Source organism: Electrona antarctica (assembly GCF_951216825.1).
Source record: "Electrona antarctica genome assembly, chromosome: 22".
Lineage (NCBI taxonomy): Eukaryota > Metazoa > Chordata > Actinopteri > Myctophiformes > Myctophidae > Electrona > Electrona antarctica.
The window spans coordinates 1883127-1906799 of record NC_136805.1 but is presented as its reverse complement, the minus strand read 5'-3'; the positions used below and the strand labels follow the sequence as shown (position 1 = coordinate 1906799).

At 45.6% G+C, this 23673-nt stretch overlaps 1 protein-coding gene across 1 annotated transcript in view; it reads right to left on the bottom strand.

Moving 5' to 3' along the window:
- The window catches only part of sema4gb (sema domain, immunoglobulin domain (Ig), transmembrane domain (TM) and short cytoplasmic domain, (semaphorin) 4Gb), a gene marked incomplete at its 3' end in the record, with an annotated part of 131937 nt that overhangs the window by 5988 nt on the left and 102276 nt on the right, over window positions 1-23673 (bottom strand). The window contains exons 11-12 of the mRNA XM_079493460.1: window positions 19755-19870; window positions 2081-2235 (exon numbers count right to left, since the gene is read on the bottom strand). Of these exons, the coding sequence (XP_079349586.1) occupies window positions 2081-2235; window positions 19755-19870 (271 nt within the window). The remainder of the gene's footprint in view (window positions 1-2080; window positions 2236-19754; window positions 19871-23673) is intronic.

Sequence of the window (23673 nt, the reverse complement as noted above, 5' to 3'; positions counted from 1 at the left end):
CCACTGACACACAGAAGGGTCTGTTGTGCACACCACTGACACACAGTAGGTATGTCTGTTGTGCACGCCACTGACACACAGTAGGTGTGTCTGTTGTGCACGCCACTGACACACAGTAGGTATGTCTGTTGTGCACACCACTGACACACAGTAGGTATGTCTGTTGTGCACGCCACTGACACACAGTAGGTGTGTCTGTTGTGCACGCCACTGACACACAGTAGGTGTGTCTGTTGTGCACGCCACTGACACACAGTAGGTGTGTCTGTTGTGCACGCCACTGACACACAGTAGGTGTGTCTGTTGTGCACACCACTGACACACAGTAGGTGTGTCTGTTGTGCACACCACTGACACACAGAAGGGTCTGTTGTGCACGCCACTGACACACAGAAGGGTCTGTTGTGCACGCCACTGACACACAGAAGGGTCTGTTGTGCACGCCACTGACACACGGAAGGGTCTGTTGTGCACGCCACTGACACACAGAAGGGTCTGTTGTGCACGCCACTGACACACAGAAGGGTCTGTTGTGCACGCCACTGACACACGGAAGGGTCTGTTGTGCACACCACTGACACACGGAAGGGTCTGTTGTGCACACCACTGACACACGGAAGGGTCTGTTGTGCACACCACTGACACACAGTAGGTGTGTCTGTTGTGCACACCACTGACACACGGAAGGGTCTGTTGTGCACACCACTGACACACGGAAGGGTCTGTTGTGCACGCCACTGACACACAGAAGGGTCTGTTGTGCACACCACTGACACACGGAAGGGTCTGTTGTGCACACCACTGACACACAGTAGGTATGTCTGTTGTGCACGCCACTGACACACAGTAGGTGTGTCTGTTGTGCACGCCACTGACACACAGTAGGTATGTCTGTTGTGCACGCCACTGACACACAGTAGGTGTGTCTGTTGTGCACACCACTGACACACAGAAGGGTCTGTTGTGAACGCCACTGACACACAGTAGGTGTGTCTGTTGTGCACGCCACTGACACACAGCAGGTGTGTCTGTTGTGCACGCCACTGACACACAGTAGGTATGTCTGTTGTGCACGCCACTGACACACAGTAGGTGTGTCTGTTGTGCACGCCACTGACACACAGTAGGTGTGTCTGTTGTGCACGCCACTGACACACAGCAGGTGTGTCTGTTGTGCACGCCACTGACACACAGCAGGGGGTCGTGGGAAACAGAGCCATACCCCCTTTTTGAAACTAGCTCCTCGCCACTCGTCCTACACACTTCCACTTGGTTTGAGCATAGATATATAAATATATAAAAGAGAGTTCCCCTCCCATCCACTTGCATTGCGTCTCTATTATTTATATATCTATGCTCAAACCGAGTGGAAGTGTGTAGGGCGAGTGGTGAGGAGCTAGTTTCAAAAATGGCCATAGAGTAAGACAGAGTTACGCAAACTGCGTTCACTTCATGGGGCTTCAGTCCAATGGCGGATCTCCTACATAGACTTCTATTGAGCACATGGGGACAACCGGAAGTTTACGGAATGCATTGGAGTCTATGGGGCTCGCGCGAGTACATGAACCACGTGACCGGGGCTGTTTTCTGCCCCCTCAATGTCGCAACTGTTCTATAGAGCGTCTCAGTCCCGCCCCCTTTCATGACGACGCCAGGCCCTGGAAATAATTCCCAATGCATTTTTCCCATAGACATTTCAAAACGTAAAAATGTATTTAAAGACCTTATAAGAGTCGTACAAAGCCAACTAGAGGTGTGACAAATCATGACAACAAACACAATATTTTGGACCAAACAAATAATTACAAAGAAAAAACAACAACAAAAGTGCCGTTTTCTTCTTCTTTCTAATTATTTGTTCGGCCCGAAAAATAGTGTATGTTGTCATGATTTGTCACAACTCGAGTTGGCTTTGTACGAGGCTTAAAAGGTCTTTAAATAAATACTTTTTGAAATGTCTATGAGGAAAATGAACGGGGGAATCATTTCCTGGGCCCTGGTAGGGGGGTGGGACTGAGACGCTCTATTAGATGGCTCTGGTGCCAACCAAACCCCCCCCCCCTCCCCCACTCCCCCTCACCTTTTTGGGCGCGAGGACATCTCCACGCACACGCGGCCGTCCCAGGCGCAGTAGGGGTCCCGGGAGAAGATGCAGTCGTAGCAGGAGATGTAGCGCTGGCAGGCCGACATGGGGACGCGCACCACGGCCGAGGGGGAGCCCACGAACACACTGTGCTGTCACAGAGAGGAGACAATAGGGCATTAAGCAACTAGTCGACTAGTTTACTAGTCGACTAGTAAATCCACTAGTCGACCTTGCTGGTACTAGTCGACTAGTTGATAAGAAAAAAAAAAAAAAAAAAGTTCATTTTTTTTTTTTTTTTTTTTACCGATTTTGTAGGCCTCAATATCAGGTAGATTATAGTTATAGTCACCAATGTACACAGTTTTTTAATGTACAAATATTTATTTCAAAAAAAAAAAAGCTTTTTTTTTTTTTATAACATAAGGTGGTTTAACAACTAGTCGACTAGTCGACTAGTAAACTAGGCAACTAGTCGACTAGTAAAAATGACTAGAAGTGAATGCCCTAGGAGACAATAGCGACTTTAAGCAACGACGGCTACGGCAGTCCTCTCCGGCAACCGGAAATGGATCAGTGCTCGACACATAAACCTGCTCTCCGTCGCAGCCCTTTCTACTACAGCAGAACCTACACTTGCACGTAGTGTCTACAACGCCATGTCATAACCATGTTTATTGAAATGATAGCTGTCATACATTTACACCGATTGCTCCATCACCTCTCTTATGCTGTGTAATGTGTTGGCATGCTCTCAATGAAGACATAACACTAATACCATAATGTCATATTAACCATGTTTATTAAAATGGTTTTAGAATATAACACAGATTGCTCCATGCAGCACCTTCCTCTTTCCACTGCTGATCATGTCCAGCACATGTAAGAATTAAGCAATATCGGCAAGTTAGCTGACGCACGACGGGGTGTTTAAAATAAAGTGTTTATGTTTAACACATGCTGCATAGACGCGTCACCATGGGAACCAATGTCGCCGTCGCCGACGGCTGTTTGCTTAACGATTTTGACAGTCGTTGCTTTAAGTCCCTAGTGATTCAGTGTGCTGTCACAGAGGAGACAATGATTCAGTGTGCTGTCACAGAGGAGACAATGATTCAGTGTGCTGTCACAGAGGAGACAATGATTCAGTGTGCTGTCACAGAGGAGACCAAGGGGCTCCATTTTCGTCACCGCTAAACACTGCTAAACCCCTTATCCCTAAACTATTTATTTTTACTATTTTGCAAAACATTTGTGAATAGTTAAAATGGCCATTCTACAAGCTCACACCGTGCCAATGTAGATTGGCTAGTTGAACTATTCAACAATGTTTTTCAAAATAGTAAAAAAAAAAAAAGGCAAATAAGTTTAGGGATAAGGGGTTTAGAAGTTTAGGGATAAGGGGTTTAGAAGTTTAGGGATAAGGGGTTTAGAAGTTTAGGGATAAGGGGTTTAGAAGTTTAGGGATAAGGGGTTTAGCGGTGACGGAAATGGAGCCCTATGATTCACTGTGCCGTCACAGACAGTGGTGGCAAAAAGTACTCAAATGTTTTACTTAAGTAAAAGTATACCAATACTGCAATTTAGAACTACTAACTTCTTTACAAGTAAAAGTACGGAATTGAAAATGTACTTGAGTAAAAGTACAAGAGTATCGGCATCAAAATGTACTTAAAGTACTAAAAGTAAAAGTAGTCATTGTGCAGAATGTGCCATTTCACAAGATAAAAATGTGTAAATATATTGAAAATAGCAGATCTATTGGCTCTACCGGCAATTTTCAAATGGCCGCAACGCGTTGTGAGCTTGTAGATCTGCTATTTTCAGCAAGTGTATAATCAGCCATTTCGACTACAATCTTATATTTAGTCGACTTAAACTAAAATACGAAAATTAAAAAAAGGTTTCAATTACTTAGCCTCGGTCAGAAGAGGTCACAAAGGATTCAGACACACTGTGCTGTCACAGAGGAGACACAATGATTCAGACACACGGTGCTGTCACAGAGGAGACACAATGATTCAGACACACTGTGCTGTCACAGAGGAGACACAATGATTCAGACACACTGTGCTGTCACAGAGGAGACAACATGATTCAGACACACGGTGCTGTCACAGAGGAGACACAATGATTCAGACACACGGTGCTGTCACAGAGGAGACACAATGATTCAGACACACTGTGCTGTCACAGAGGAGACACAATGATTCAGACACACTGTGCTGTCACAGAGGAGACAACATGATTCAGACACACTGTGCTGTCACAGAGGAGACAACATGATTCAGACACACTGTGCTGTCACAGAGGAGACACAATGATTCAGACACACGGTGCTGTCACAGAGGAGACACAATGATTCAGACACACGGTGCTGTCACAGAGGAGACACAATGATTCAGACACACTGTGCTGTCACAGAGGAGACACAATGATTCAGACACACTGTGCTGTCACAGAGGAGACACAATGATTCAGACACACTGTGCTGTCACAGAGGAGACACAATGATTCAGACACACTGTGCTGTCACAGAGGAGACAACATGATTCAGACACACTGTGCTGTCACAGAGGAGACACAATGATTCAGACACACGGTGCTGTCACAGAGGAGACACAATGATTCAGACACACGGTGCTGTCACAGAGGAGACACAATGATTCAGACACACTGTGCTGTCACAGAGGAGACACAATGATTCAGACACACTGTGCTGTCACAGAGGAGACACAATGATTCAGACACACTGTGCTGTCACAGAGGAGACACAATGATTCAGACACACTGTGCTGTCACAGAGGAGACAACATGATTCAGACACACTGTGCTGTCACAGAGGAGACAACATGATTCAGACACACTGTGCTGTCACAGAGGAGACACAATGATTCAGACACACTGTGCTGTCACAGAGGAGACAACATGATTCAGACACACTGTGCTGTCACAGAGGAGACAACATGATTCAGACACACTGTGCTGTCACAGAGGAGACACAATGATTCAGACACACGGTGCTGTCACAGAGGAGACACAATGATTCAGACACACTGTGCCGTCACAGAGGAGACAACATGATTCAGACACACTGTGCTGTCACAGAGGAGACACAATGATTCAGACACACTGTGCTGTCACAGAGGAGACACAATGATTCAGACACACTGTGCCGTCACAGAGGAGACAACATGATTCAGACACACTGTGCTGTCACAGAGGAGACACAATGATTCAGACACACTGTGCCGTCACAGAGGAGACAACATGATTCAGACACACTGTGCTGTCACAGAGGAGACACAATGATTCAGACACCCTGTGCTGTCACAGAGGAGACACAATGATTCAGACACACTGTGCTGTCACAGAGGAGACACAATGATTCAGACACACTGTGCTGTCACAGAGGAGACAACATGATTCAGACACACTGTGCTGTCACAGAGGAGACACAATGATTCAGACACCCTGTGCTGTCACAGAGGAGACACAATGATTCAGACACACTGTGCTGTCACAGAGGAGACACAATGATTCAGACACACTGTGCCGTCACAGAGGAGACAACATGATTCAGACACACTGTGCTGTCACAGAGGAGACACAATGATTCAGACACACTGTGCCGTCACAGAGGAGACAACATGATTCAGACACACTGTGCTGTCACAGAGGAGACACAATGATTCAGACACACTGTGCTGTCACAGAGGAGACACAATGATTCAGACACACTGTGCCGTCACAGAGGAGACAACATGATTCAGACACACTGTGCTGTCACAGAGGAGACACAATGATTCAGACACACTGTGCTGTCACAGAGGAGACAACATGATTCAGACACACTGTGCTGTCACAGAGGAGACAACATGATTCAGACACACTGTGCTGTCACAGAGGAGACAACATGATTCAGACACACTGTGCTGTCACAGAGGAGACAACATGATTCAGACACACTGTGCTGTCACAGAGGAGACACAATGATTCAGACACCCTGTGCTGTCACAGAGGAGACACAATGATTCAGACACACTGTGCCGTCACAGAGGAGACAACATGATTCAGACACACTGTGCTGTCACAGAGGAGACACAATGATTCAGACACCCTGTGCTGTCACAGAGGAGACACAATGATTCAGACACACTGTGCCGTCACAGAGGAGACAACATGATTCAGACACACTGTGCTGTCACAGAGGAGACACAATGATTCAGACACACTGTGCTGTCACAGAGGAGACAACATGATTCAGACACACTGTGCTGTCACAGAGGAGACAACATGATTCAGACACACTGTGCTGTCACAGAGGAGACAACATGATTCAGACACACTGTGCTGTCACAGAGGAGATACAATGATTCAGACACCCTGTGCTGTCACAGAGGAGACAACATGATTCAGACACACTGTGCTGTCACAGAGGAGACAACATGATTCAGACACACTGTGCTGTCACAGAGGAGACAACATGATTCAGACACACTGTGCTGTCACAGAGGAGACACAATGATTCAGACACACTGTGCTGTCACAGAGACACAATGATTCAGACACACTGTGCTGTCACAGAGGAGACACAATGATTCAGACACCCTGTGCTGTCAGAGGAGACACAATGATTCAGACACACTGTGCTGTCACAGAGGAGACAACATGATTCAGACACACTGTGCTGTCACAGAGGAGACAACATGATTCAGACACACTGTGCTGTCACAGAGGAGACACAATGATTCAGACACACGGTGCTGTCACAGAGGAGACACAATGATTCAGACACACTGTGCTGTCACAGAGGAGACACAATGATTCAGACACACTGTGCTGTCACAGAGGAGACACAATGATTCAGACACACTGTGCTGTCACAGAGGAGACACAATGATTCAGACACACTGTGCTGTCACAGAGGAGACACAATGATTCAGACACACTGTGCTGTCACAGAGGAGACAACATGATTCAGACACACTGTGCTGTCACAGAGGAGACAACATGATTCAGACACACTGTGCTGTCACAGAGGAGACAACATGATTCAGACACACTGTGCTGTCACAGAGGAGACACAATGATTCAGACACACTGTGCTGTCACAGAGGAGACACAATGATTCAGACACACTGTGCTGTCACAGAGGAGACACAATGATTCAGACACACTGTGCTGTCACAGAGGAGACAACATGATTCAGACACACTGTGCTGTCACAGAGGAGACAACATGATTCAGACACCCTGTGCTGTCACAGAGGAGACACAATGATTCAGACACACTGTGCTGTCACAGAGGAGACACAATGATTCAGACACACTGTGCTGTCACAGAGGAGACACAATGATTCAGACACCCTGTGCTGTCACAGAGGAGACAACATGATTCAGACACACTGTGCTGTCACAGAGGAGACAACATGATTCAGACACACTGTGCTGTCACAGAGACACAATGATTCAGACACACTGTGCTGTCACAGAGGAGACAACATGATTCAGACACACTGTGCTGTCACAGAGACACAATGATTCAGACACACTGTGCTGTCACAGAGGAGACACAATGATTCAGACACACTGTGCTGTCAGAGGAGACACAATGATTCAGACACACTGTGCTGTCACAGAGGAGACACAATGATTCAGACACACTGTGCTGTCACAGAGGAGACAACATGATTCAGACACACTGTGCTGTCACAGAGGAGACAACATGATTCAGACACACTGTGCTGTCACAGAGGAGACACAATGATTCAGACACACGGTGCTGTCACAGAGGAGACACAATGATTCAGACACACTGTGCTGTCACAGAGGAGACAACATGATTCAGACACACTGTGCTGTCACAGAGGAGACAACATGATTCAGACACACTGTGCTGTCACAGAGACACAATGATTCAGACACACTGTGCTGTCACAGAGGAGACAACATGATTCAGACACACTGTGCTGTCACAGAGGAGACACAATGATTCAGCCGCAAATCAAGCTTATTTTGATCAAAAACGCAGCCTGGAAGAAGAATCCGATATATTAGGATTCTAAAAACTCTGTTCCCATAGACAGCGTAAGCCAGCTGACTTTTCCATTACATTTTTTCCCCCGTTTGTTTCCATCGCACACTGGAGTGTTACGAGCGTGTGCAGAACAGAGTAGTGGACCGTAATAAAATATATATCAGAAAGACGTCTCAGTGACGAAGACCCAAGTAGGTAAAGGCGTCAAAAGATGGTCTCGGCGACAAATGAGTTCAATACAAACCACTCACATACCATTCTCAGAGATAGCTTATTTTAATTTGATGTGATTCATTGCAGAACCATTAAAACCACATGGTTACAGCATTTAAAACCACAAGTCCTGCAGCATTTCGGGAGGATTGCACAAGTCCTGCAGTCCTCGCGAAGTTTGTTCACCAAAATGGGCAACGTTAGGCAGGCACGGCAACGGTTTGTTGTGTGTGATGTCACATCAAAATCAGGTCTCCATATATAATGTGCTGCAGGACGAATTAATTGCAGAGGCCGATACAGAGAGAGACATAGAGAAAGAGAGTTGACAACTTGACACAGAGAGGAAAGGAACAGCGACAGAGAGGACAGCGAGAGAGACAGAGAGAGAGATATGATTTTCTGGACAGTGACCAAGGAGAAAGCGGGAAAGCGGGACAGACAGTAATGCTGCGGTGACAGTCGGACACAAGGGCTGCGTTCGAATTGCTAGGGTTGTTCCCTACTCCCCATACGGGGACCCAGACTCAGTGGACTCAAATAGTGATGAATTCGGACAATACTCCCTGTATGGGGAGCACCGACTCCGACGTCAATATCGGTAGAGGGCGCTATAGGTCCGCGGGTTCTGTACTTTTTATTTGCATTGTAATCCCCATAGGGTTTTTTCAGATGCCTCATAAAGAACTGTATGAAAAATAAACATATCATCCCGCCGTTTCACTCATTTGGATATGAAGAATCAACTGACACCAGTCAAAACGCTGCTGCTGAAATGATGATAAAAAGGTTATTCTTTTAAAATAACATAGGCCTATGATTATTATCAATACATTAATATTATATCCATTATCCAGCAATATGAAAACAGTGCACCACCTTGACAATATGAAAATATCAGCAGCATGATTATGAACCCCGCTAATCCTGGGGGGGGGGGGGGGGGGATACGGCAAAAATAGCCGATCTATAAGCAACGCGACGTTCGTGTTGTGAGCTTGTAGATCGGGTACTTTTGGTAAAGAATTACCAAAAGTAGCCGATCTACAAGCTCTGCTCACAATACGGACGTTAACAGAAACAGCAGTCCAATAAATTGCTGCCTACATAATGAAGTTTTAATGTATTTAGCGCAATTCAATGAAATAATGTTAGATAACATATATGTTTTAATGGCAGGAATTAATTAGTATTAATAAAACATATGTTCGGAGACACAATTAATATGTCTCACATGCATGTACAAAATATATATTTGACTTTAGCACATAAATGACAACCTCACCAACCTTAATCCAAAAACTAATAAAAAAGTCTGCGGTTGTAAAAGTAGTGTCGGCAGCAGGGCGCGAAACCGTGAAGCCATGAACGATGGTTTGAAAGGCGGCGTAACAGCCCAATAGACTAACGAGGCAGCTGATAGAATAGGGTTCTGATGCAGCATAGGAGTCAAATAGGCCAGCAGGGCAGCTGTCAGAAGGGTTCAGATTAGTAATACTATTGCAAATGAATTGTTTTATTATAAATAAATAAAATAAAACAATTGCAAATAAATGCACAGATCATTTGTCTCGAGATCTGTAGCTTCGAGATCCGCCAGGGAAGAAAAGAGAGGGGAAACGAAAGTTTTAAAAGTACATTTGTGTTGATTTCTTTCGCTGGTTCAACTTCTGCCTCTTCTGAGTTGGAGCGCAATGTGCGCATGCATGCAGAAGCAGCGCACGTGCGCGCAAACGCGTGCATGTGCGCTCAAGGGCGAGCTTGCGCAATGCATTATGGGGCATATTTGCTTCGCTGTGTTTTTGTAGTGACCATCGGATGGTCCCTACAATTCCCGGTGCATTGTGGGATACTTCAGTCCACTACATTAGGGTGCAAAAATGCTCACTACATATTCGGACACTATAACAAAATGGCGGAACCCCAAAGTAGTGCACTATATGGGGCATAGGGAATGAATTCGAACGCAGCCAAGGTGTACTCCTTTGTAGGGAGCGACCATGATCAGATGGATGTCCATGTCTTCAACACAGTGTCATTAGGCTGGAAGAAGTTACCTCCAGTGAATCCTGGAAGAGGAGACGGTCACCTTGAGGTTCCATGCAGGCGTGAAGGCCACACAGCTGTGATGGTAGAAGATACTCTACCCAGAGGCTTCTGGGTAGAGTACTACAATGTGCTTTATGCATTTGATGTGGACGCCCATAGATGGTTCAAGCCTGCGGTTTCTGGAGCTGTTCCAGAGGCGAGGTACAACCACTCCGCCTGTGTCTTGGGGAAGGTTATGTTTATCCATGGAGGACGCACTGAGCTGACTGGACACACTAATGACATGTACAAGTTGGACACCAGCATGATGGTCTGGGCTTTAATTAACACCAGAGGCTTTCAACCACCTTTATCATCAGATCACTCTGCCACCATCATTGGGACAATGATGTTTGTATTCGGGGGCACAGGGTACAGGAACTACAACAAGTTCAGAGTGTTTAACACAGATACCAACCTCTGGCTGAGCACGTCTTCTGCACTGCTTCTTCCAGAACGACGCTGGCTGCCTTCAGCCTTTTCCTACAATGGCGAACTGTACATATTTGGTGGCACGAACGACGTTCAGGGCTTCAATGATCTGTGGAAGTTCAGTCCAAAGACCTTCTCTTGGAATAAGGTTGAGCCCAAAGGGAAAGGCCCAGGTCCAATGTATGGTATGTGCTGTTGCATGGTGGGAGAACGTTTCATCCTCTTTGGAAGACACAAACGATGGCACACACCCGTTGACCTGCACGTCTTAGACTTGAGTCCTAGTCTTAAGACGCTATGCAAGCTATCGGTTATTCAGTACGATCTGGATCAGTCCGAACTCCCACACGACATCAGGTGGGAACTGGTATCCGGCCACAGCCACAATACTAGAGGGAGCGAGAACAACGGTCTGGTACCACCCACTTTCAAAAGATTCTCCTTCTACAGCACTGCCGTCCAAGTGTGGAATGCCCTGACCTCTTCCCTCAAAAAATGCAAATCACTGGTGTCTTTAAAACAGTTCTGAAGATCCACCTTTCAGCAGGCCCAAGGCAGAGGAAATGATCACTCCTCCCTTAGTCAGGTGACTAGAGTCTCTATAACAAACTTCTTTTTCCCCCCCAACCTGTACATATATGTTTGAGCGGTGCAGTCGCTCCTATGCACAGCTTTGTGTGTATGTGTATCTTGAGCATTGGAATGCGTTTGTAGCACGGAATGTGATGATTTGATTGGCTGAGCATGGAATGTGATGATTTGATTGGCTGAAGTATGACGACGTTGTCATCATCGTACATCATCATCATCATCATGAAAGGCACCGCTCACTTCACATGAGTGTGATTTTGTTGATCGCTGCAGCCGCTCTTATGCAGTTTTTTTTTCCTATGCCCATCTTTGTGTGTTTGTTTGAACCACGGAATGTGATGATTTGATTGGCTGAGCACGGAATGTGATGATTTGATTGGCTGAGCACGGAATGTGATGATGTATGATGATAAGGCTATGGGTGAGGGTGACAAATTGTCACCCGATATTCATCATCACTTTCCTCATCCAAACTCGGGCAGATTGCATATCATGAAACCCCAACACATGCATTGGTGTGGTTTGAGGCCTCAGGACTAGTGCAGACGTCAGTGCATCGTTCAGATCCTGAAAGGTCTTACCCTGCTTGACGCCTCCACAACCAGCAGTTCTTTCTTGACAGGAGATCTCGCAGAGAGAGGATTATCTGTCTCGGCCAAGCTGCAGCACCACCTTGCCGAGCTGATTTAGAATTCGGAGGAAACTTCTCAAGTCGTTCACAGTTGTTGACTCCTGTCAATGACTGTGGCCTCCGTCTGTCTAGCCTGTGTCTGGGCTGATGCCAGACACAGGTGAATGTTCTGTCACCATTCTGTGTTGAAAGACTGCTATGCTGAAAGGTAGCCGTTTAAAAAACATTGCCAGAGTAGAAAGGTGCAGATCAGAAAAGATGTGCAAATGGGCGTCGTTGAAGGCGTGCATGGTAACAGTTTGTGTTGCGTGTGATTTCACACCAGAATATATAAGATGATGCACCGTGTTGTAAGTGACTGTTCACACCGAGGGAGAGAAAGAGACGGACAGACGGACAGAAAGACAGACAGACAGAGGGATGTTGTCTTGGACTGTTTCCAAAGCAGGAGGACCAAAGCAAGCCTATAGTGCGTCTGTAGCAGTGAGGAACAAACTTTATTCCTTTCAAGGCTACTATGGAGGGACCAACAACCACCTGGATCAGATTGACGTCCATGTCTTCAACACAGTGTCTTTATGCTGGAAGAAGTTACCTCCAGTGAATCCTGGAAGAGGAGACGGTCACCTTGAGGTTCCCTCCATGCGCTACGGCCACACAGCTGTGCTGATAGAAGATACAGTCTACATCTGGGGAGGCTGCTGGGAAGGGGAGTACTCGAGAACGAAGTACTACAATGTGCTTTATGCATTTGATGTGGACGCCCATAGATGGTTCAAACCCAGCAGGGTTTCTGGAGCTGTTCCAGAGGCGAGGCATGGCCACTCAGCCTGTGTCTTGGGGAAGGTCATGTTTATCCATGGAGGACACACCGAGCTGACTGGACACACTAATGACATCTACAAGTTGGACACCAACATGATGGTCTGGGCTTTAATTAACACCAGAGGAGCTCAACCACCTTTATCATCAGATCACTCTGCCACCATAATTGGGACCATGATGTTTGTATTCGGGGGCACGGGGAACAGGAACAAGTTCAGAGTGTTTAACACAGATACCAACCTCTGGCTGAGCACGCCTTCTGCACAGCTTCTTCCAGAACGACGCTGGCAGCATTCAGCCTTTTCCTACAATAGCGAGCTGTACATATTTGGTGGCTGCACGGTCGACCAGACCTTCAATGATCTGTGGAAATTCAGTCCAGAGATCTTCTCTTGGAATAAGGTTGAGCCCAAAGGGAAAGGCCCAGGTCCAATGGATGGTATGTGCGGTGGCATGGTGGGAGAACGTATCATCCTCTTTGGATACAAACGATGGTACACACCCGTTGACCTGTACGTCTTAGACTTGAGTCCTAGTCTTAAGACGCTATGCAAGCTATCGGTTATCCAGTACGATCTGGATCAGTCCGAACTCCCACACGACATCAGGTGGGAACTGGTATCCGGCCACAGCCACAATACTAGAGGGAGCGAGAACAACGGTCTGGTACCACCCACTTTCAAAAGATTCTCCTTCTACAGCACTGCCGTCCAAGTGTGGAATGCCCTGACCTCTTCCCTCAAAAAATGCAAATCACTGGTGTCTTTAAAACAGTTCTGAAGATCCACCTTTCAGCAGGCCCAAGGCAGAGGAAATGATCACTCCTCCCTTAGTCAGGTGACTAGAGTCTCTATAACCGCCTTCTTTTTCCCCCCAACCGTTGTTGGAATGTGATGATTTGATTGGCTGAATTATGACGACGTTGTCATCATTGTACATCATCATCATCATCATGAAAGGCACCGCTCACTTCACACAAGTGTGATTTTGTTGATCGGTGCAGCCGCTCTTATGCACAGTTTATTTTCTTCCTATGCCCATCTTTGTGTGTTTGGCTGAGCACGGAATGTGATGATTTGATTGGCTGAGCACGGAATGTGATGTATTTTTTTTTAAACAATATTTTTTATCCCACGATTTTGTAACCCATTTTTCACCCATGTCTCGATTATCTAATGTGATCCTGGGCTCTACACACCCTCCGCCAACCTAGTCCCCATATATGGGGGACATGGGGAGAGCAACGGACTTTAACTCATGCTTCCTTCATGCCTGAGTGTCCAAGTTGCTCCTTTACACCTGACAGGGGGGAGTTTCCCTGGTTGGACGTAGCGCGTGGAAGGAACACGTTATTCCAACCAGTTCCTTTCCCCTCCATCAGGCGCCCCGGCTGGCCAGGGGGAGGCAGTTTAGAGACCAGGATTACTGCATGTTTTTTGTGAGGGTACCTACCCTAGGGGACACGGGGAGAACATGCAAACTCCACACAGAAGGGCCCTTTCGCCAACCCCGCCTCGGGTATGGGCACTGATGACGCGGAGGAGAGGACACGCCGCCAGCACCCACAGCGTTCCGAGCGGGAATCAAACCCAGGACCTTCTAGCTGTGAGGCGACAGCACTACCAACTGTGCCACCGTGCCCCACAGAATGTGATGTATGATGATAAGAGCGCCCCTCACTTCTCACAAACACACAGTTTTTTCTTTAAGTTTTTTTTTAAGTAATTTTTTTTTTAAGTTAAGTTTTTTGTGTGTGTGCGTTTTTCCTTTTGAAGTTTTTTTTTTAAGTTAAGTCTTTTTTTAAGTTAATTTTTTTTTAAGTTAAGTTTTTTGTGTGTGCGTTTTTCCTTTTTCAAGTTTTTTTTTTAAGTTAATTTTTTTTTTAAGTTAATTTTTTTTTTAAGTTTTTTTTGTGTGTGCGTTTTTCCTTTTAATTTTTTTTTTTAAGTTAAGTTTTTTTTTAAGTTAAGTTTTTTGTGTGTGTGTGCGTGCGTGCGTGCGTGCGTGTGTGTGTGCGTGCGTGCGTGCATGTGTGTGTGTTTTTGTGTGTGATACAGCTGCGCCCTCTGGTGGTGGGCGGGTGGTGTTACAGCGTGACACACACACACACACACACACAGACGTGATCTGCTGGGTCTCATAGTAAATGCTCACTGCGTTCGCAATTAACTGTATATGTACCATCACACCTGTATATCACCGTATATTAACTGTATATGTACCATCACACCTGTATATTACCGTATATTAACTGTATATGTACCATCACACCTGTATATTACCGTATATTAACTGTATATGTACCATCACACCTGTATATCACCGTATATTAACTGTATATGTACCATCACACCTGTATATCACCGTATATTAACTGTATATGTACCATCACACCTGTATATTACCGTATATTAACTGTATATGTACCATCACACCTGTATATTACCGTATATTAACTGTATATGTACCATCACACCTGTATATTACCGTATATTAACTGTATATGTACCATCACACCTGTATATTACCGTATATTAACTGTATATGTACCATCACACCTGTATATTACCGTATATTAACTGTATATGTACCATCACACCTGTATATTACCGTATATTAACTGTATATGTACCATCACACCTGTATATTACCGTATATTAACTGTATATGTACCATCACACCTGTATATTACCGTATATTAACTGTATATGTACCATCACACCTGTATATTACCGTATATTAACTGTATATGTACCATCACACCTGTATATTACCGTATATTAACTGTATATGTACCATCACACCTGTATATTACCGTATATTAACTGTATATGTACCATCACACCTGTATATTACCGTATATTAACTGTATATGTACCATCACACCTGTATATTACCGTATATTAACTGTATATGTACCATCACACCTGTATATTACCGTATATTAACTGTATATGTACCATCACACCTGTATATTACCGTATATTAACTGTATATGTACCATCACACCTGTATATTACCGTATATTAACTGTATATGTACCATCACACCTGTATATTACCGTATATTAACTGTATATGTACCATCACACCTGTATATTACCGTATATTAACTGTATATGTACCATCACACCTGTATATTACCGTATATTAACTGTATATGTACCATCACACCTGTATATTACCGTATATTAACTGTATATGTACCATCACACCTGTATATTACCGTATATTAACTGTATATGTACCATCACACCTGTATATTACCGTATATTAACTGTATATGTACCATCACACCTGTATATTACCGTATATTAACTGTATATGTACCATCACACCTGTATATTACCGTATATTAACTGTATATGTACCATCACACCTGTATATTACCGTATATTAACTGTATATGTACCATCACACCTGTATATTACCGTATATTAACTGTATATGTACCATCACACCTGTATATTACCGTATATTAACTGTATATGTACCATCACACCTGTATATTACCGTATATTAACTGTATATGTACCATCACACCTGTATATTACCGTATATTAACTGTATATGTACCATCACACCTGTATGTTACCGTATATTAACTGTATATGTACCATCACACCTGTATGTTACCGTATATTAACTGTATATGTACCATCACACCTGTATGTTACCGTATATTAACTGTATATGTACCATCACACCTGTATGTTACCGTATATTAACTGTATATGTACCATCACACCTGTATGTTACCGTATATTAACTGTATATGTACCATCACACCTGTATGTTACCGTATATTAACTGTATATGTACCATCACACCTGTATGTTACCGTATATTAACTGTATATGTACCATCACACCTGTATGTTACCGTATATTAACTGTATATGTACCATCACACCTGTATGTTACCGTATATTAACTGTATATGTACCATCACACCTGTATGTTACCGTATATTAACTGTATATGTACCATCACACCTGTATGTTACCGTATATTAACTGTATATGTACCATCACACCTGTATGTTACCGTATATTAACTGTATATGTACCATCACACCTGTATATTACCGTATATTAACTGTATATGTACCATCACACCTGTATATTACCGTATATTAACTGTATATGTACCATCACACCTGTATATTACCGTATATTAACTGTATATGTACCATCACACCTGTATATTACCGTATATTAACTGTATATGTACCATCACACCTGTATATTACCGTATATTAACTGTATATGTACCATCACACCTGTATATTACCGTATATTAACTGTATATGTACCATCACACCTGTATATTACCGTATATTAACTGTATATGTACCATCACACCTGTATATTACCGTATATTAACTGTATATGTACCATCACACCTGTATATTACCGTATATTAACTGTATATGTACCATCACACCTGTATATTACCGTATATTAACTGTATATGTACCATCACACCTGTATATTACCGTATATTAACTGTATATGCTGCTAAACTTGAGGTTTACGGGAAAAATACAGTGCCCACAATTGCCCGTTAACTCCTCTTTTCATGCAGTGATGTAGACCAGGGGTTCTCAACCCGTGGGTCGCGACCCCTCGGGGGGTCGCCAAATTATTTTAGGGGGTCCCCAAATTATTTTCAAAAAAAAAATCTTAAAAAAAAAAAAAAAAATCACGATTTTTCGTGACAAAAACGTTGAGAACCCCTGATGTAGACGAGCAAATCGGCTATTTTCATCCTACACAAAGTGTAGGACGAGATTCCCATTGACATGAGATTCCCGTTGACAATGAAACGAGAATTTACGTCATGTGCGTCTGAGCAAATCGCTGTGTTCTGTCATGATGATGTACGATGATACGCACGCGCGTGCGTGTCCGTCCATCTATGGACACCGCTTGAGATGTGGGAGGACCAAGTGATGTATGATGATAAGAGTGCCCCTCACTTCACACAAGTGTGATTTTTTTTTATTACGTCATGATTATGAATTGAATACCCAGGACCCGAATGGAAACAAGACTGCAAGGTCTTTTTTTTTGACTAACTGTTTGACTGTAGGCTACTGTACATTTTACATTTCTGCCAATAAAATATTCAATCAATCAATCAACCAATCAAGCAATAGGAACAGATCATTACAGAGAATAAGTACAACACTTCAGCCCTATATACATCTCGACAATTTGAAAATAGCTGATCTGCTATTTTCAAAACATTTTCATAGCCTACATTTTGAATAAAACACGACCTTCTTCTGTATAATGAGTACTTTTACTTTTGGTACTCTAAGTACATTTTAATGTTAAACCTTTTGCACTTTTACTCAAGTGACTTTTGTAACGGGGTATTTTTGTATTGCTACTTTTACTTGAGTAGAACATTGGAGTACTTTTGAGTATACTGTATAAATATGAAACTACCAGGGGGTACAGATTTCTATACGATAGAACGATAGTGACACAGACGCAGAGAAGGCTCCCTCCACTCAAATACACCAGAGTAAGGCCAAGTGTGGACAAGGACGGACACATGCACACCGCACAGACGCACTGTCTGATGAGACGTAGGACACTAGGCAGGAGGCAAACCATAGTCCTAGAGACCTCCCAGTGCCTGATGTCCCCCAAGAACACACAGCCCACAGTCCTAGAGACCTCTCAGTGCCTGATGTCCCCCAAGAACACTCAGACCACAGTCCTAGAGACCTCTCAGTGCCTGATGTCCCCCAAGAACACTCAGACCACAGTCCTAGAGACCTCACAGTGTCTGATGTCCCCCAAGAACACACAGACCACAGTCCTAGAGACCTCTCAGTGCCTGATGTCCCCCAAGAACACACAGACCACAGTCCTAGAGACCTCTCAGTGTCTGATGTCCCCCAAGAACACACAGACCACAGTCCTAGAGACCTCTCAGTGCCTGATGTCCCCCAAGAACACACAGACCACAGTCCTAGAGACCTCTCAGTGCCTGATGTCCCCCAAGAACACTCAGACCACAGTCCTAGAGACCTCCCAGTGCCTGATGTCCCGGCGGTTGCTGGGGTGTGGTGAGCACTGGTTTTGGCTGCGCCCGGCCGGCAGGGCACCGCTCCATGGATGCAGTGCCCTGTTGGCCGGGTGTGGCTGATCGGTGCCGGTTTGCGCCTCGTTGATGCATGGCTGCGCCCCCTCCCCCCTCTGTGGATTCATCTATAGCTGGAAGCCTGGATGAGAGGGGCAGTGATTTGACCAGTCACAGCTCGACCCGCCAACTGGAGAGTGTCGTGGTTGAGGGTTGAAACACTCTAAGAAGGTCGGAGACCGCCTGATGACGTCTCTTCCAGGACAAGGCTTCACCCAATAGAAATGGATTATAAACGCATGATCTTTGATGTATTCACAAACTGAACATACCAGGGGTACAAATAACACCATATTCTCTCTATGGAGACCTACCACGGGTACAGATAACACCATATTCTATCTAGAGACCTACCAGGGGTACAGATAACACCATATTCTCTCTATGGAGACCTACCAGGGGTACAGATAACACCATATTCTCTCTATGGAGACCTACCAGGGGTACAGATAACACCATATTCTCTCTATGGAGACCTACCAGGGGTACAAATAACACCATATTCTCTCTATGGAGACCTACCAGGGGTACAAATAAGACCATATTATCTCTATAGAGACCTACCAGGGGTACAGATAACACCATATTCTATCTAGAGACCTACCAGGGGTACAGATAACACCATGCTCTCTCTATAGAGACCTACCAGGGGTACATAGAGACCTACCAGGGGTACAAATAAGACCATAACCTACCAGGGGTACAGATAACACCATGCTCTCCACGGGTTGGTTCTTATCAAACAGCTGCAGCTCCTCAATGATGTGCATCTCCCCGTCGATCTCCACCGCCCGGTGCAGCCATCCGTCATCTGGACATGAGACACATGAGACAGAGGACATGTCAGCCATCCGTCATCTGGACATGAGACACATGAGACACATGAGACAGAGGACATATCAGCCATCCGTCATCTGGACATGAGACACATGAGACACATGAGACAGAGGACATGTCAGCCATCCGTCATCTGGACATGAGACACATGAGACACATGAGACAGAGGACATGTCAGCCATCCGTCATCTGGACATGAGACACATGAGACACATGAGACAGAGGACATGTCAGCCATCCGTCATCTGGACATGAGACACATGAGACACATGAGACAGAGGACATGTCAGCCATCCGTCATCTGGACATGAGACACATGAGACAGAGGACATGTCAGCCATCCGTCATCAGGACATGAGACACATGAGACACATGAGACACATGAGACAGAGGACATGTCAGCCATCCGTCATCAGGACATGAGACACATGAGACAGAGGACATGTCAGCCATCCGTCATCTGGACATGAGACACATGAGACAGAGGACATGTCAGCCAGCCGTCATCTGGACATGAGACACATGAGACACATGAGACAGAGGACATGTCAGCCATCCGTCATCTGGACATGAGACACATGAGACACATGAGACACATGAGACAGAGGACATATCAGCCATCCGTCATCTGGACATGAGACACATGAGACACATGAGACAGAGGACATGTCAGCCATCCGTCATCTGGACATGAGACACATGAGACACATGAGACAGAGGACATGTCAGCCATCCGTCATCTGGACATGAGACACATGAGACACATGAGACAGAGGACATGTCAGCCATCCGTCATCTGGACATGAGACACATGAGACACATGAGACAGAGGACATGTCAGCCATCCGTCATCTGGACATGAGACACATGAGACAGAGGACATGTCAGCCATCCGTCATCAGGACATGAGACACATGAGACACATGAGACACATGAGACAGAGGACATGTCAGCCATCCGTCATCAGGACATGAGACACATGAGACAGAGGACATGTCAGCCATCCGTCATCTGGACATGAGACACATGAGACAGAGGACATGTCAGCCAGCCGTCATCTGGACATGAGACACATGAGACACATGAGACAGAGGACATGTCAGCCATCCGTCATCTGGACATGAGACACATGAGACACATGAGACAGAGGACATGTCAGCCATCCGTCATCTGGACATGAGACACATGAGACAGAGGACATGTCTTCCGTCATCAGGACATGAGACACATGAGACAGAGGACATGTCAGCCGTCATCAGGACATGAGACACATGAGACACATGAGACAGAGGACATGTCAGCCATCCGTCATCTGGACATGAGACACATGAGACAGAGGACATGTCAGCCAGCTGTCATCTGGACATGAGACACATGAGACACATGAGACAGAGGACATGTCAGCCAGCCGTCATCTGGACATGAGACACATGAGACACATGAGACAGAGGACATGTCAGCCGTCATCAGGACATGAGACACATGAGACACATGAGACAGAGGACATGTCTTCCGTCATCAGGACATGAGACACATGAGACAGAGGACATGTCAGCCATCCGTCATCTGGACATGAGACACATGAGACAGAGGACATGTCAGCCGTCCGTCATCTGGACATGAGACACATGAGACACATGAGACAGAGGACATGTCAGCCGTCCGTCATCTGGACATGAGACACATGAGACACATGAGACAGAGGACATGTCAGCCGTCATCAGGACATGAGACACATGAGACAGAGGACATGTCAGCCGTCCGTCATCTGGACATGAGACACATGAGACACATGAGACAGAGGACATGTCAGCCATCCGTCATCTGGACATGAGACACATGAGACACATGAGACAGAGGACATGTCAGCCGTCCGTCATCTGGACATGAGACACATGAGACACATGAGACAGAGGACATGTCAGCCGTCATCAGGACATGAGACACATGAGACACATGAGACAGAGGACATGTCAGCCATCCGTCATCTGGACATGAGACACATGAGACAGAGGACATGTCTTCCGTCATCAGGACATGAGACACATGAGACAGAGGACATGTCTTCCGTCATCAGGACATGAGACACATGAGACAGAGGACATGTCAGCCGTCATCAGGACATGAGACACATGAGACAGAGGACATGTCAGCCATCCGTCATCTGGACATGAGACACATGAGACAGAGGACATGTCAGCCAGCTGTCATCTGGACATGAGACACATGAGACAGAGGACATGTCAGCCAGCCGTCATCTGGACATGAGACACATGAGACACATGAGACAGAGGACATGTCAGCCGTCATCAGGACATGAGACACATGAGACACATGAGACAGAGGACATGTCTTCCGTCATCAGGACATGAGACACATGAGACAGAGGACATGTCAGCCATCCGTCATCTGGACATGAGACACATGAGACACATGAGACAGAGGACATGTCAGCCGTCCGTCATCTGGACATGAGACACATGAGACACATGAGACAGAGGACATGTCAGCCGTCATCAGGACATGAGACACATGAGACAGAGGACATGTCAGCCATCCGTCATCTGGACATGAGACACATGAGACACATGAGACAGAGGACATGTCAGCCGTCCGTCATCTGGACATGAGACACATGAGACACATGAGACAGAGGACATGTCAGCCGTCCGTCATCTGGACATGAGACACATGAGACACATGAGACAGAGGACATGTCAGCCGTCATCAGGACATGAGACACATGAGACAGAGGACATGTCAGCCATCCGTCATCTGGACATGAGACACATGAGACACATGAGACAGAGGACATGTCAGCCGTCCGTCATCTGGACATGAGACACATGAGACACATGAGACAGAGGACATGTCAGCCATCCGTCATCTGGACATGAGACACATGAGACAGAGGACATGTCAGCCATCCGTCATCTGGACATGAGACACATGAGACACATGAGACAGAGGACATGTCAGCCATCCGTCATCTGGACATGAGACACATGAGACAGAGGACATGTCTTCCGTCATCAGGACATGAGACACATGAGACAGAGGACATGTCAGCCGTCATCAGGACATGAGACACATGAGACACATGAGACAGAGGACATGTCAGCCATCCGTCATCTGGACATGAGACACATGAGACAGAGGACATGTCAGCCGTCATCAGGACATGAGACACATGAGACAGAGGACATGTCTTCCGTCATCAGGACATGAGACACATGAGACAGAGGACATGTCAGCCGTCATCAGGACATGAGACACATGAGACAGAGGACATGTCAGCCATCCGTCATCTGGACATGAGACACATGAGACAGAGGACATGTCAGCCATCCGTCATCTGGACATGAGACACATGAGACAGAGGACATGTCAGCCAGCCGTCATCTGGACATGAGACACATGAGACACATGAGACAGAGGACATGTCAGCCAGCCGTCATCAGGACATCACATGAGACACATGCAGGGACGTGCACACATAGACATCAAAGGGGGCTTCAGCCCCTGCCCTTTTACCCGTCAACTGAGAGGTCTCCTGAATTCGAACGCAGTCGAACTCGATTTTGCGGTGAGCTAATTTGTTTCGAAATCCATGTCACACACCGCTATCTCCAGTAGATAAAGACTGCTGGGTTGCGCCCCGAAAATATTTTCGCTATTTCCTAAAAACAGCCATAGTGTTTTTTGTGCAAAACTAATGCTTGGAATGGATTCAGAATCATGAAAACCCCCTAGTTTGACACATTGTCACATTATACT